General features: G+C 35.8%; 2 protein-coding genes across 9 annotated transcripts in view; one reads left to right on the forward strand and one right to left on the reverse strand.

Annotated features, from left to right (window-relative positions):
• Krit1 (KRIT1 ankyrin repeat containing) overlaps positions 1 to 12,679 on the reverse strand; it is a 36,430-nt gene extending 23,751 nt beyond the window's left edge. Inside the window, exons 1-8 of one of the 3 annotated variants that reach the window (XM_058582882.1) lie at positions 12,568 to 12,679; positions 10,559 to 10,662; positions 9,488 to 9,647; positions 5,224 to 5,316; positions 4,539 to 4,668; positions 3,701 to 3,944; positions 3,372 to 3,487; positions 3,007 to 3,150 (exon numbers count right to left, since the gene is read on the reverse strand). In XM_058582882.1, coding sequence (XP_058438865.1) covers positions 3,007 to 3,150; positions 3,372 to 3,487; positions 3,701 to 3,944; positions 4,539 to 4,668; positions 5,224 to 5,316; positions 9,488 to 9,647; positions 10,559 to 10,660 — 989 coding nt within the window. In that variant the 5' untranslated portion in view covers positions 10,661 to 10,662; positions 12,568 to 12,679. Of the gene's footprint in view, positions 1 to 3,006; positions 3,151 to 3,371; positions 3,488 to 3,700; positions 3,945 to 4,186; positions 4,230 to 4,538; positions 4,671 to 5,223; positions 5,317 to 9,487; positions 9,648 to 10,558; positions 10,663 to 12,212; positions 12,475 to 12,567 lie in introns of those variants that run through there. The other 2 variants (XM_046455186.2, XM_046455187.2) reach the window with 2 other exon arrangements.
• The window catches only part of Ankib1 (ankyrin repeat and IBR domain containing 1), a 121,766-nt gene continuing 120,339 nt past the window's right edge, over positions 12,563 to 13,989 (forward strand). For 3 of the 6 annotated variants that reach the window (XM_046455181.2, XM_046455184.2, XM_046455185.2), the window contains exon 1: positions 12,832 to 13,290. The gene's annotated coding sequence lies outside the window, so the exon portion shown is untranslated. Of the gene's footprint in view, positions 12,689 to 12,831; positions 13,297 to 13,989 lie in introns of those variants that run through there. The other 3 variants (XM_058582881.1, XM_046455182.2, XM_046455183.2) reach the window with 3 other exon arrangements.

A 13,989-nucleotide genomic window follows, 5' to 3' on the forward strand; every position in this document is an offset into this window, starting at 1 on the left:
AGGGGTGATATAATTAAATGATCCTCAAAAAGAGATCCAGAAATTCATAAGGACTGCTAAAAAATTTTCAGGGTCTTCTAGGTCAATATTTTCATAATAATAATACAAGATAGTATTTGCCCTTTTCATTTTCTTCTTAGTATAAAGTTTTCTAGAAGCTATGTGACATGTTTTGCAACACACTAAAGGCAGAAGCAGATGTAAGAGTCTATTAAATAAAGACAGTAAAGAGATTTGTAAGACTGTAAAACAATGCCACTCTTCTCATTAATTTTTTTATTCTGGAAAATATGGCACTTTTATAAACTTGTATTATGCTAATACATATGTTTATTATTTTAAAATGCATTAATAAATATTTAGGCTATTTTTCTGTTTTCATTTTTAATGTAGTAAATAACATTAATTCCACATAAACAAAAAAGAACTCTTTGTTGATCCTATAAGTTTTAAAAGGAAAAATAGGTCCTGAGACCAAAAAGTTTGAAAAGTACTTATCTAATCAAAACCATCACTGTATTTACTTACTTATTTTTGGTACCCGAGTTGAACCTAGGGGTCCTTAAACACTGAGCCACATCCCCCAGTCCGATTTCCTAGTTTTTATTTTGAGACAGGTTCTTGCCAAGTTGTTGAGGCTGGCTTGGAACTTAAAATCCTTGATCTTCTGCCTCCCAAGTCGCTGAGATTATAGGAGTATGTCAGCATGCCTGGCTTCATTTTATTTTATTCTTTTTCTTTTTTTTTTTTGGTACCAGGGATTGAACCTAGGGGTTCTTAACCACTGAGCCATATCCCCAGCCCTTTTTATTTTGAGACAGGGTCTCACTAAGTTGCTTAGGGCCTCACTAAGTTGCTGAGGCTGGCCAGGAACTTGTGATCCTCCTACCTCAGAACTCCTGAGCTGCTAGGATTAAAAGACTGTGCCACCACACTTGGAAAATACCCTCATTTTAAAGATGAGAAAACAGATCAAGAGGAGTAAAACATTGTTTTACCTTATAAAGACTGGACAAGCCCCAGAATTTAGGCTGTGATAGTTCAGTGTCCCCTCCTAGATCATTGTACTGAATAAGAGTATATTCCAAAATAAATTAATTTAAATTCTTAACTAAATAAACCATTCTTTATTCAAATTCACACCAAGAAAATGATGCATCTGATTAAAAGTATTGAAAGGTGACCCATACTATGTCTGGTGATCAGTATTTCTAGGAAAATTAATTTTATCAAATTTTCCTTGGTGTACTCTATTAACAAGAAGCTGAAATTAAAATACTATAGCTTAATAAGTTTTAGAATGAGACACCAACATCTTTACATTTTAACATTTTCTTTCTTTTTGGGGGGGGGGGTGCTGCAGATTGAACCCAGGGTCTCACGCATACATGCATGCTAATAAGCATATACTCTGCTATTGAGCTATCACCTCAACTACAACAATATTTAATAAAAGCCAACTTTATTAAGTGCTTATTATGTGTCCTCAAAGAACCCTATCTTCATTTTTCTTTTTTGATATAGTGCTAAGGACTGAACCTCAGTATGCTAGGCAAGTGCTCTACCACTGAGTTACACCTCAGCCCTGTATTTTCTTTTTTAATCTTAGGAAAAGTATCATTTTGAAGTCCATCTTACACATAAGGAAACAAACCCTTAAAGTAGTTAAGTAACTTGGCAATGGTCATACTTTTAGGAATAACAGATGCGACTGAAACTTAAATACCTTCCAAAATATGTTAAATGCTAGACTAGTGCTTTTATGTAACATGCAGTAGAAAACACTACCACTTTTTTATTAGAGAAGAAAAAAATATCTCCTGCCATAAACCACAATTCACTGCCTTGGCCTTTCCCAATCCCACAGTATAGCTGTTTGGGGTTTGATCTATAAGCTATACCCTTTTTGTTTATCTACAAGTAAAGCATGTAAATTTCTTTTAGTATTATTTACATCATCAGTATTTATCAGTAATCTGAGACAACAACTAGTAGATAACCTAAGCATGATTTAGGGTAACCCTAAATATAAATATAAAAATTTCCCAAACTGAAAACATAAGAGCAAGTTTACCAAATAAAAGAGCTTATTTTTAAGAAAACAGAAAAAAAAATACTTTAAAAGCAACTAAATTTAGATACTTGATCACAAATATTAGAATTAGAGAAATCAAAAGAATTCTGAATTGGAATGAACTCTAGAAATGGTCTAGTTATTGTATTTTACATACAGATAAACGAACTAAGATGCATATATGTGAAGTTCCTTGCTTAACATTGCACAGCTAAGATATTGTGGACAATTAACGGTTAGTAAGTAATATGGTACCATACTTTAAACAACAGGTCAAAAATAACTTTCTCATAGAAAAAAATTGTAATATAATCATGTTCTTTTGAGAAAATGGGCATTCTGTTAACTACAGCCACCAATATTGAAAACTCAGCCCAGCTAAGGGGAAATAGTATATTATGTGAAAAGAGTAGGATAGTAAGAGCTACATCAGGCAAGTAGTGTTAAGAGCTAACTCCGATTCTTTTCAAACCCCCACATCTAATAAAACGGAAGGTTCTGATTCTAATGAAGGTTTCTGATAACCACCATTTCCCAAAGAATGAAGAGGATAATTTCCTATGTTATTAACACATTCAAACTTTATAATAAGGATAAAATAATACAACATAAACCCAATATAAAACAAAAGACACTGCAAGGTAAATAAGGGACCTTGGGTTTAGCAGTGACATTTACTAGTTATTAACTATCCTACAGTAAGACTTGATTATCCCTATTAACAATGGCAGTACTTTCCCCATGGGTCAGACCTTGCAATTCTGAACAGTAGCACCTACACAGTAATCACAAGATCAAAACAGAAAGCTCAGAAGGCAACTATAGTGGAAAAAAGTGTCTGGAATGATAATAGTCTTTTTGATAAGATATATTAATATTTAATACTAAGAATTTATTCTCCCTAGAAAGAAAAGAATAAGTAATTCACTTACCAGCATGCATAATGAATGGGTGCCCAGTGGTCACTATCTAATTGGTTGACTGAAAATCTCTCATTGAGAAGACGGCTTAGTAATTCTGAATCTCCTTCACAGGCACTTCGATGAAGAGGAAAATCATCTACCCACTGTCGTTCTCTAATTATTAAAAAGAAAGTAAAAAAATGCAAACAGCATTGTTTAAATTGAAATTGTTTCAAAACAAATGTGACACACCTATTAAAGCTACATATAACTGAGCAGCTATAAGTTAACTATTAACTAGGTTGAAAAATTATAGCACGTATTATTTTAAACAATATTTTAATACTGTAATATATTTTTAAGGTTAGCAATATGGAGTAAAACCAAAAAAGTACTTGTCTTCTGTGACACTGCTCATGCTTCTCTGCCATTTTTCCTGTTTGGGAATTTGTATTTTTGAGTAGTCTGGAGCTCCTAGACCAAAGTATGGATTTATTACCACTTTATCTACCTAGAAAGTAGAAAACAAAACAAAAAGAAAAACTTCTTAAGAGCTTTTAATAATTGACCTTTATGTATATAAATACAGCATGGATGTCATCTTAATGTTTGTTTACAATTTACTATACACACACACACACACACACACACACACACACCTCAGAAAAAAATTACACTTGACATGAAATGACTTTTGAAACCAAAGCCAAAATTCAACTCTTACCCGATTTGTATATTGAAGATCTGATCCAAACAAAGGGTTATAAATACAGGTATCTGCTTTCTCTAGGGCTAACATTTTACTCTTTATTTCTAATGCACTATAGCCCATATGTAGTGAGTTTTCTGCCTTGCCTGATTCAGTAGCATATGCAGGGTTTATGACATTAGTTTTTATTCGCTCAAGTGGAGAAGGTCGGAATAAAGCTGGAATAAAGTGAGACTGTGCATGACGTTCATCTAACCACCTAGCAAAATAGAAAAAAAGAGGTAGTAAGAACACTTGTTCAAAAATGAAGATGAAAAGGCAGACTATTAATTCTGATATGTGATACTTTCTAATATTACACTTGGATTTTTATAATCTTCATTAGTGTTGGCTAAGTACCTCATTTGTTAATAAAACTTTTGTTAATAGACACAAGTAAACAATTTTTAAAAATGTATATGCTATAGTAATGATAAAAACTCCTTTCAAAAAATGAAGTACCTTCAAAATTTACACCACTGAGATGTAGGTGATAAGAGTCCTACTGTTAGAGAAAGACAAAGGGAGAGATTAAATGACTTATTAATAAGAATATCTAAACACTAAATCCACTTTTGTAACAGAAGAATCTTAATTCCAAGGTCAGGGCAGTGTTCGTTACTTTTTAATAAAATTAACATGCTCTAAACAGATAAGCCAATCTTGCCTTGGGTGGTTTTCATTTTTATTTTATAATTGAAAAACTTACCATTTCTTAATACATATATTATTTTAAAAGTGTCTACATTGGACTCATTTCAAGTATAAACATGTATTTGATTATTCAAAAAATATATTTAATGGTACATCTTACTTATCCAAGGCTATTAACATTCTTGCTGTAAGTGTTGCAAAGTGAGTACTGGATTCACTACAGACTCTCATAATATCCTGTAAGCAGTAAAATATTGGGCATCCTGGAGTATATGTATATTTAGTATTATCTGAAAAAAAAAAAAGAATGGTGCCATCATAAAAAGGGTTATATCTACATTACGAAGTGAGTCATATTATACATTATATCTATGTAATATAAATATTACAAATACTACAATTGGGCAGTATATTTTAGAACTATTATTGACATTTCTTATCCTCAATAACAAAATAGGCTTTGATCATAATCTGTTTATTTCCCAGAATACTTAAATATCTATTTCTATTCTATCTACGGTATATCATTTGAAAAATTCCTGATTTTAACCTAAGTACTTTTAATCTCAATTATACCTTCCCCCCTCACTTTTCCATCCTATTTAAAAAACTGAAATAAAAGCATCACTGGTTAGCCAATAATGCTTGTATACTAACCAATATACAAAGCCAAGAAGATATACATTAATTTGAAATTGAAACATTTTTGACAAGTCAAAATTTTTTCTATGAACTTAACATGTATTTTATAACAGTATCCCAATAGTAACTATAAATGCAAACTTCTAAGTTCCTCAATAAACTTTCACTTGGCATCTAAAGTACATATAAGATAGGGATTGTACCTTTGACAACTGATGGAACAATAAATAATGATGCTTCTCTGCCCATCTTCTCTCCATCCAGAGGAAATTTCTTCATTAGTACCACTCGTTTTCCTAATCATTTTAAGAAAGGCCGCAAAGATAAAAATAACAGACTTTTTTTTTTGGTGCTGGGGATTGAACCCAGGGCCTTGTACATATGAAGCAAGCACTCTACCAATTGAGCTATATCCCTAGCCCCAAAATAACAGACTTTTATGTCTGACAAATTAACTCACAAATTAGAAAATAAATCTTTAGGAATTATGGATATAGCTCAGTAGTAGAGCACTTGTCTTAGTTTAGGCAAGGCATAATATCTGTGTTTGATCAAGAACATAATATCTGTTTTTGATCCCTTGTACTGCAAATAAAAAAATAAGTTTAAAAAGAAAAGAAAAAAATTTTAAGACAACATAAGAGGAACTGAAATATGCTTAAAAATCGGTTTTATTACATATACTAATAAAAATAATAATTCTGATTATACAGGATCATCCTGTAGTAAGCAAGTACATTTAAGGTCATAGTTTCACTTTCTAGAAGAGAAGTTTCCTATGCATAGCAAGGAAAACTGTTCTGCTAAGGACTGAGAAAGCAGGTCCAACAGCAAGGCATCCTGTAAGGTCAACAAACATACTTCCTCACTCAGCTCTGATAAAGGTGGTAATTTTATTACAGTCTGGGTTCACTGAGGAAGAGTAGTATATGAAAGTTACAAAATCTTAAATGGTAGCTCTTTGTTATTTAAACACTCATCTTCCATCCTCAATATTAATTTTTATTAGAATCTGATTGGGCTACAAACTAATGTTCTGAGTCGTAATCACAATTCTTTAGTCTGTTTACCTTAATTTGGCATTAAGTGGGCCATCACTAAAAAACTACTAATCTTATACTCTAAAACCCCTCACTGTCTAGGTTCCTTTGCTATGATATTTATCAAATTTATCAATTTCTGATCTTCTCCCCTCAAGAAATACAATAGCTAGCAATGGGATGCCTCTGTGGATAAGGAGTTAAACAGATAAATAATTTCATGTATTCATAAAATATCAGTTAGTATTTCTAGTTTTTTTAATATTTATTTTTAGGTGTAGTTGGACACAATACCTTTAATTAATTAATTTATTTATTTTTTATGTGATGCTGAGGATTGAACCCAAGGCCTTGCACATGCTAGGCAAGCATTCTACTGCTGAGCTACAACCCCAGCCCCATTATTTCTAGTTCTTAAGGCCCTTTCTATTATAGTCCCAAAAATTATTTTACAAAATGGACACTTGTTCAAAGTATAAATGTTAGATATAGAATAACATTCTAATAAATGTCGAGGCACTATTTCTTTTGTCTTTTTAAAAATATTTTTTTAGTTGTAGAAGAACATAATATCTTTATTTATTTATTTTTATGTGGTGCTGAGGATTGAACCCAGTGCCTCACACGTGTAGAGGCAAGTGATCTACCACTGAGCTATAGCCCCAGCCCCTCTTTTGTCTGTCTTGAGGTCTCCTATTTACTTGATCCTTCCTGCTTTGCTGCTTTCCCAGATCTGGTTCAGATTTACTGTTGAACTGCCTATTTTATAAATCATATCTGTAACTATGAGATCTGTTGTGGAAGGAAAAAAAGGCACTGACTTCAAAATGAGATGTGAGGGTTTAGTTCTAATTCCTCAATTAATAGCAACATGCTCTTTACAGGTGACAACCTATATCTGCATTTCCAATTACAGTTGTGAAAATGTCCACATACCAACTCACAGGACCAATTAAAGAATTTCAGGAATAAATGTGGTAGCAAAGCATATAGAATACTACACAAAATGCAAAGCATACCTACTGCTACTATAGTTGTTTGTGATTTCCATGTGATACTTACACAATGAATCATTGGGACATAGCACCTGCTTATTAGCATGTGTGAGTTCCTGAGTTTCATCTCCAACACCAAAAACAAATAAAAACCCAAACTTACACAAAACAAAACAAAGACACCCCCCAAACCCTTAGACATTTACAAAAGCTCAATTGAAAAGGAGATTAATAGTAAATTCCACTATTTGTGTTCATTAAAAGCTGCCTGAAAATATATTAGTATATTTTATTGTCTAAATGGGTAAAATTTTGCTAGGCATGCTTCATTTATAATTCTTCCTAAGGGAAACTGCCTAGCACTCTGGGCCAGGGGAATTTTTGTTAATACTGACACCTCTCCCATCCCCCCTTTTGGGTGAATGAACCTAGTAGCAAAGCTTGGCTTATTCACAGCAAATTATTACTTATCTATTTCAGCTCAAATACCTCACAGACTAATCAGATTTCTGTCTCATGGATTCAGTCTCAGGATAAATCTTGATAACTATAACAATTTGGCAATCGTGGAAGATGAAAATTTGACAGAGAAGTCAAAAGACTAAGGTAAAAAAGACTGGCAAATTTGTGATATCCACAGTCTTTCACACACTTTAATCCCAAAAGGATGTTCTTCTTTCCCCTCATCCCGCTTCTTTCCCCCTAGGGTAAAAATGGTTTCTAGATCATTTTATTAAAAAAAAAAAAATCCAATAATCAGGGGAAAAGGATTCTTTTTGTGAGATTCAGAATATATATCAAAGATCTGCAAAGTTATGGAGGAACTTCTTACAATCTTGAGTTATAACAGAGTCCCAACTCAGAAAAACCCTTAAAGCTCTTCTGTGGAAGTAACCTATTTGAATCATATAATAAAGTGAATGGTACCTCAGGAAAGTCATAACACAGCTGTATAGCTCAGCTAGATTATGTTTAGAAAACAAATATGGAAAAAAACTAACAAATCATAAGACCTGGCTATATGTCTGCAACAAATAATCTTTACTAAAACAGGTGAATCAGACACCTAATTTCTACAGGGGAACAACGATAAAAAACTGAATAAACTTTAAAAACCAAAAGTAGACACAGAGAGGTACTCTTTATCTCACTAACAACTGGTTTCAACTTCTTTTTGATTGAAGCAAGCATTATCTTTTTAATTATGACGCCTGAATCTTGGGCATAGTTTATAGTTTCTGTAATTTCTGACCACTTTTGCTTGTTAAAAGGATATACCCTGAGAAATTGGATCATCAATTTTTAATCACTTTTACTGTCTATACATTATTTAATATTTTAAATGGTGCCTCAATCTTTCAAGGTTAGTGTGTCTACACATTAGTTTCACTCTTAGAAAAGGGACTTATTTCTATGGCCAAATGGAAAGAAAATCCCTGCTATCTGGTAACTTCCAGGATTTCCCATAATCCATGAATGTTAACTTTTACTTAGTTATAGATAGAGGTTTATAATTTCTTTTGTACTGGAGTAGAAACATAAAAATAGTAGTTCAATGATACTTACCTAGAAAACTAAACTTTCAGCAAATGAAATTTGTAATTGATTATAGTTTTTATTTTTAATTTTTTTTTTAGTTGTCATTGGACACAATACCTCTATTTTATTTATTTATTTTTATTTGGTGCTGAGGATTGAACCCAGTGCCTCGCATGTGCAAGGCAAAGCATTCTACCGCTGAGCCACAACCCTAGCCCATAGTTTTTTTTTAATTGATTAAAAAAAAATGACAGCAGAATGCATTACAGTTCTTATTACACATATATACCACAATTTTTCATATATCTGTTTGTATATAAAGAATGTTGACACCCAATTCCTGTCTTCATACATGTACTTTGGATAATGATGTCCATCTCATTCCACCATCCTTGCTAATCTCCTGCCCCTCCCTTTCCTTCCCATCCCTCTTCCCTATCTAGAATTCATCTATTCCTCCCATGCTCCCCCTCCCTACCCACTATGAGTCAGCCTCCTTATATCAGAGAAAACATTCAGCATTTGTTTTTTTTGGGATTGGCTAACTTTACTTAGCATTATCTTCTCCAACACCATCCATTTACCTACAAATGCCATGATTTTATTCTCTTTTATTCCCTGCCCATAGTTTTTAAATCACTACCTCATTTCCTTTCTCTATTGACCAAATCATTAACATTGTGATTTCTTTAAATGCTTTTCAAGTTTTGAGAAAAATTATAGTTGAATTACTTCTTAAGAGGCTTGATATAATTAATAAAAAACTTTCTGTTTTGTAAGTTTTTCAAATGTAAAAAAATCAAACTTTGATTTTTGTATATTTTAAAATATATCTTATTTTTACAAGTATTTAAAGAAAACTGAGTTAAGAAAAATAAAGAAAAGTTTCCTACCTCTGATACCCTGGTTTGCTGGAGAAATTGGCTTGGTGGTTTCTACGACATAATCCAATATGCCTTGTGTAATTTCACTGTTGCCTTGAAGTTTAGTTTCCAACAAAACTTTCTTTCTCTTTTTTTTCTGTCCTTCAATGGGAACTTCATGCAATAGAATCTTAAATAAGAAAAATATCAGTAAGAGAAAGTTTAAAATAAAATGTGCCTTACCTAAAATACTGTAATACGCTAATAGCCGTTCTCAGCTCTAGTAATATGTCTAGTAATAAAGTAGAATAGCTTTAAAATAATAATATCAACACCCATCCCTAATCTCAGACCTATTAAATCAGAATGTCTAGGAACTGGAGTTCTGATACTAACAGACTCAAAAAATTTCCAGGTAATTCATCAGTGTAGCCACGATTGAGAAGGAGTAAGCAAACGCATTGCTGGAGCAACAGTCTACAGAAAACCCCTGCAGTACCTTTTAACAGGTTTCAGAAAACCTGGAAAGAGCAGCTTAAGTAAAATACTAGAGGAATTAGGTTAGATTAAAAGTAATTCATAGTGCTAGGCATCTGTTGTATAGAAAAGATAACAATTTAGTTAGATATATTTTTGCCTGAATTACAAGTTTACCAATGCATGTAATACAATTCAAGACCACAGAGAAGTCACTTGATTGCCTAGAACTTAAGGGAAAAATATACATTAAATAGTTAAAAATAAACTGTGAAAATGAGAACCATGTTTACACAAACATTTTGAGTGAGTTGACTTTTGTAGTTTTTTCATTTTTGAGAACCATTCTACAAGCTGTACTAAATCTAAGTATATAAATTGTAAGAAAAGCTCAAAGGAGTAACTTTTACTATATAATAACCTACACACATAAATCAAATAGTTAAATGCTCAAAAGGCATGCAGCAGAAAGACAATGATGGATAGAGATCTAGAATAACCAGCTTATCAATAAGGTTTAAAATATATAATAAATAAATAAAACATATTATAAGGTTTTATATGTTAATGATAGTATAGAATGACATTCAGTGTAGAAAATCAAATGTCATTAAATTTTCTCACTTCATATGACTTAGCTCTGTATTCCCGAGAATTGAGACTGGCAGTATTCTTCGGCCGAATAACAGCAACATAGGCATCTTCTATGTTTTCTGGATTTCCCATTGCTTTACAAAACAAACAAAAATTCCTTAAAGATTAAATGACACAATTGGTGGCAAAGTAAAAAATAGAGTATTATATCCCAACTTGAAAATCTTTTATTTCCAATAATCACTTTGGAAACAATTAAAAAATGTTTACTTATGTATCTTCGACTTTATAGTACCTAAAAGGCAAACCAGAGATAACTTTGATTGTATCTTTATCACGGAACTATTCAAAATATTAGCTTATAGTTTAAGATTTTCCTATAGTCTTTTAAATTCCTTCTGTTAAAGGTAAAAAATTTCAAAATGAAGATACATATTTTCATAGATCTTAACGACACAGTTAAGAATCTGTCTTTTAGGCATAAAAAAGTCATGAGGTTATAAAATATTTTGCAAATAATGACTTGAAATAATGATTCAGAATAATGCACACTCATTTTCCATAAATTATACAAGTGAATGAGATGTATGGACACCTCCTTAAAGACTGAAAACCCCCTAAAAGACATTGTATTCTGGAGACATTGTATAATATACATGGCACAATTACACAAACAAGTTTTGCTATTAAGTATCTACAAAGAGAAATCAAGTAACTCTTAGTTTTCCAAAATGAATTTAAAGCAAATCAATTCCTGTCTTGGCCAACCTAGGCTAAGAAATCAGTCAAGTGCTTTATTTGTTAATGCTCATCACTTAGGTTTTTTTTTTTTCTTTTTAATTTTTAATGTTAGCATTCCCAAAAGATTCTTAAAACTGGCTTTCCAGAAATATTCACATTTGACTATTTGAAATATACATTCTTCCTGTGACATGAAATAAGTAAACAAAGGCTTTTTTTAGGGAAATAATATTCCTATATTAATAATGAAGGTAAAGCCTGAAAAGATAGAAAACACATACAAATGGATAGGAAGAAAACAACTTGAGCTAAAAATAATGAAGATATAACTAGATATGTTATGAAACGTTGAGACTGAGTTTTAATAACGGTTTAAGTGACTATGTACAGGAAACATGTGGCATTTTGTCATATTTCCCACTCTATACCAGAAAATGCTGAGGCAAAAATAACAATATACTAAGTAATGAGGCCTCAGAAATGAAGTGTTGGGGGTGGTATCATTTTAAAATACACAAGGGCATTTTTGGTTGTGACTATGACTGGAGAAGGGGAGGTAGAGAAGAAACATTTGGTGCCCGTGGGCAGAATAATATGTTAGACTGCTTGCAAACAAACTCTAAAGAGACACAGCTCTCTGGGAGAGTGGGAAAGTAATGGAACTGAGATTTTTAGTTAGGCCAGCTAGATAAAAAGACTTCTGGTGAAGCTAAAAGCACGATGGAGAAAAAGCAAAGAAAGAAAACGAAAAGCCTCAAAAACAGAAGAAAGGGAAAGTGAGTTATGATGACAAGCTCCGACTCGGTTTTCCTACCTGACAACAAACACTCTGCCTTTCACTCCCCCACCTCCGCTACCACCCTTCAAGGAAAACTGCAAGCTTCTTTGCGCAGTTTCCACCTCAAAGGTAGCTTTGGCTTCTCTATAAAAAGAAATTCCTTGCCTGGAGAAACTAGATACGGAGGTGATTCGGTCTCCGAGTTCTTTTCTTTCGCTGGAATCTGGATCTCGCTTCTCGTTTCCGCGAAGGAAACCTAGCGGTCTCACCCGTGCGGGCGGCCCACAGTCTCTGGGGCCGCTACATTCAACGCCCAGGGAGGGATGGTCAACGTAGGGGCGGGGTCCGTCACCGTGTTTTCATCCCTCCTTCCCTTTTCCCAGGCACAGCAGCCCGGCCCCACTTCCTGTAGCAGCAGGACCCTCGGTCGCCACCAAAAGACGCCCGGCGCGTTCTCTCGCGCTCGCCACCCCACACCCCGAGAGCTGGGGTCTCTGGCGTCGGAGAACCTTTTGCGCACCCGCTTTTTATTGTCCTTCCCTTTCCTCGCGCCTGAGCACCGTTCACCCTTGCACTTTCTCCAGAAATTATGGGCTCCCAGATCTTCAAAGGCCTTATCTTTTCATCCTGCCACTATCCGGGTGAGAAAATCGCTTCCGGGTTCACACCCCTCGCAGCCTCGCGGTTGGTGGCGGAAGAACTTCCGGGTCGGCAGCAGAGGTGCTACCGTTCCTGCCCGCTGCTGGCCCGGGCTACAAGGCTTTCTGGGACTGGTGGCGGGCGGCTCGGAGACCGCGGTGGTGGCGGCGGAAGCGACGGAGCCGGAGGCAGGGGAGGGGAGGAGGGAGGCCGGGGCTACGCGCGCACGCGCGCGCAAGGCTCGAGCATGAGCCGGACTTGACCGTGAGGCGGAGGCAAGAGCCACCGCCCCCTCTTCCCCTGCCGCGAGAGAGGCGGCGCGGCGGCCAGAGAGGGATGGGGGGCGCTCGCCCAGTCTGAGCCTCTACACGGTGCCCTCGGCTCACGCTACGCTTTACGCGGGCCTCCAGTGAGCACCCTGCACCCTGGCAGCCTCTGTTTAGCGGGTGCACCCAGGCGCGCGAGGAAGGGGCGCCTGTCCGGGTGGGTGGGGCGGGGAGGGTACCTCAGGACACCGGCTCGGCGCGAGAGGCAGGGGCGGCCGCGGCGGAGGCAGAATTGCAGACGTGCGGAGTCCAGCCAACCCTTACCCTGAGCCCAAGAGGTAACCGTAAGTCTCAGCCTCTCCGTATGGGTTTGTTTGAGGCTGTCTCAACCCATTTTGGGATCCGACTTCAGACCTGCCTAGTTCACGCCCTCTCGTGTCTCTTACTAGCGTGAGTCTCCCCTTCTGGAGCACTGTCCGTCTGTCCCCATCACTGAACAGGCAGCATCCTGTGTCTGCCTTGTGGAGCTCTTCCTCCTGACGAATTTGCAAGCCACCTGGTTTCTGTGACGCGTCCCATCCTCCCCATCTAGATGCATCGCCTTGTCCCTCTGTCCTCAAAGGATTTGTGCCCTCTCTTTCTATCAGTACCCCCAGACACAGCCTCCCTAGTCCATCTTTGAAACGTGGAAAACCATGAGTTTTACCAACCTCAGGCTCTGGCTAGTGTCTTGAGGAGCTGATGGATGATAGGGTCTGCAGGGCTCTAATGGGTGGGGATAGGTGTGGATGGCTTCAGTAAATCTTTAGTTTTGCTGCTTTTGCCACCAAAACAAAAGAATGGGGCGCTTTTGTGTACCCTTACTCCTCTCCTTTCCTAACTATGTGTGTGCACTGTTTTCTGTATGTTGCTGTTTGAGTCGAAGGAAATTGGAGCTGGAGTGTTATTAAGCATCTCCTGAGGTGGTTTTGAGAATTAGTCTCTCAAGCTTTATTTACATGGGATGGCTTATTGAACAGTCTTATATTGAAATGAAG

This window comes from Marmota monax, unplaced genomic scaffold (genome assembly GCF_021218885.2).
Source record: "Marmota monax isolate L192 unplaced genomic scaffold, Marmota_monax_Labrador192_F-V1.1 WCK01_AAM20220418_F8-fsc00264, whole genome shotgun sequence".
In the NCBI taxonomy this organism is placed as follows: Eukaryota; Metazoa; Chordata; class Mammalia; order Rodentia; family Sciuridae; genus Marmota; species Marmota monax.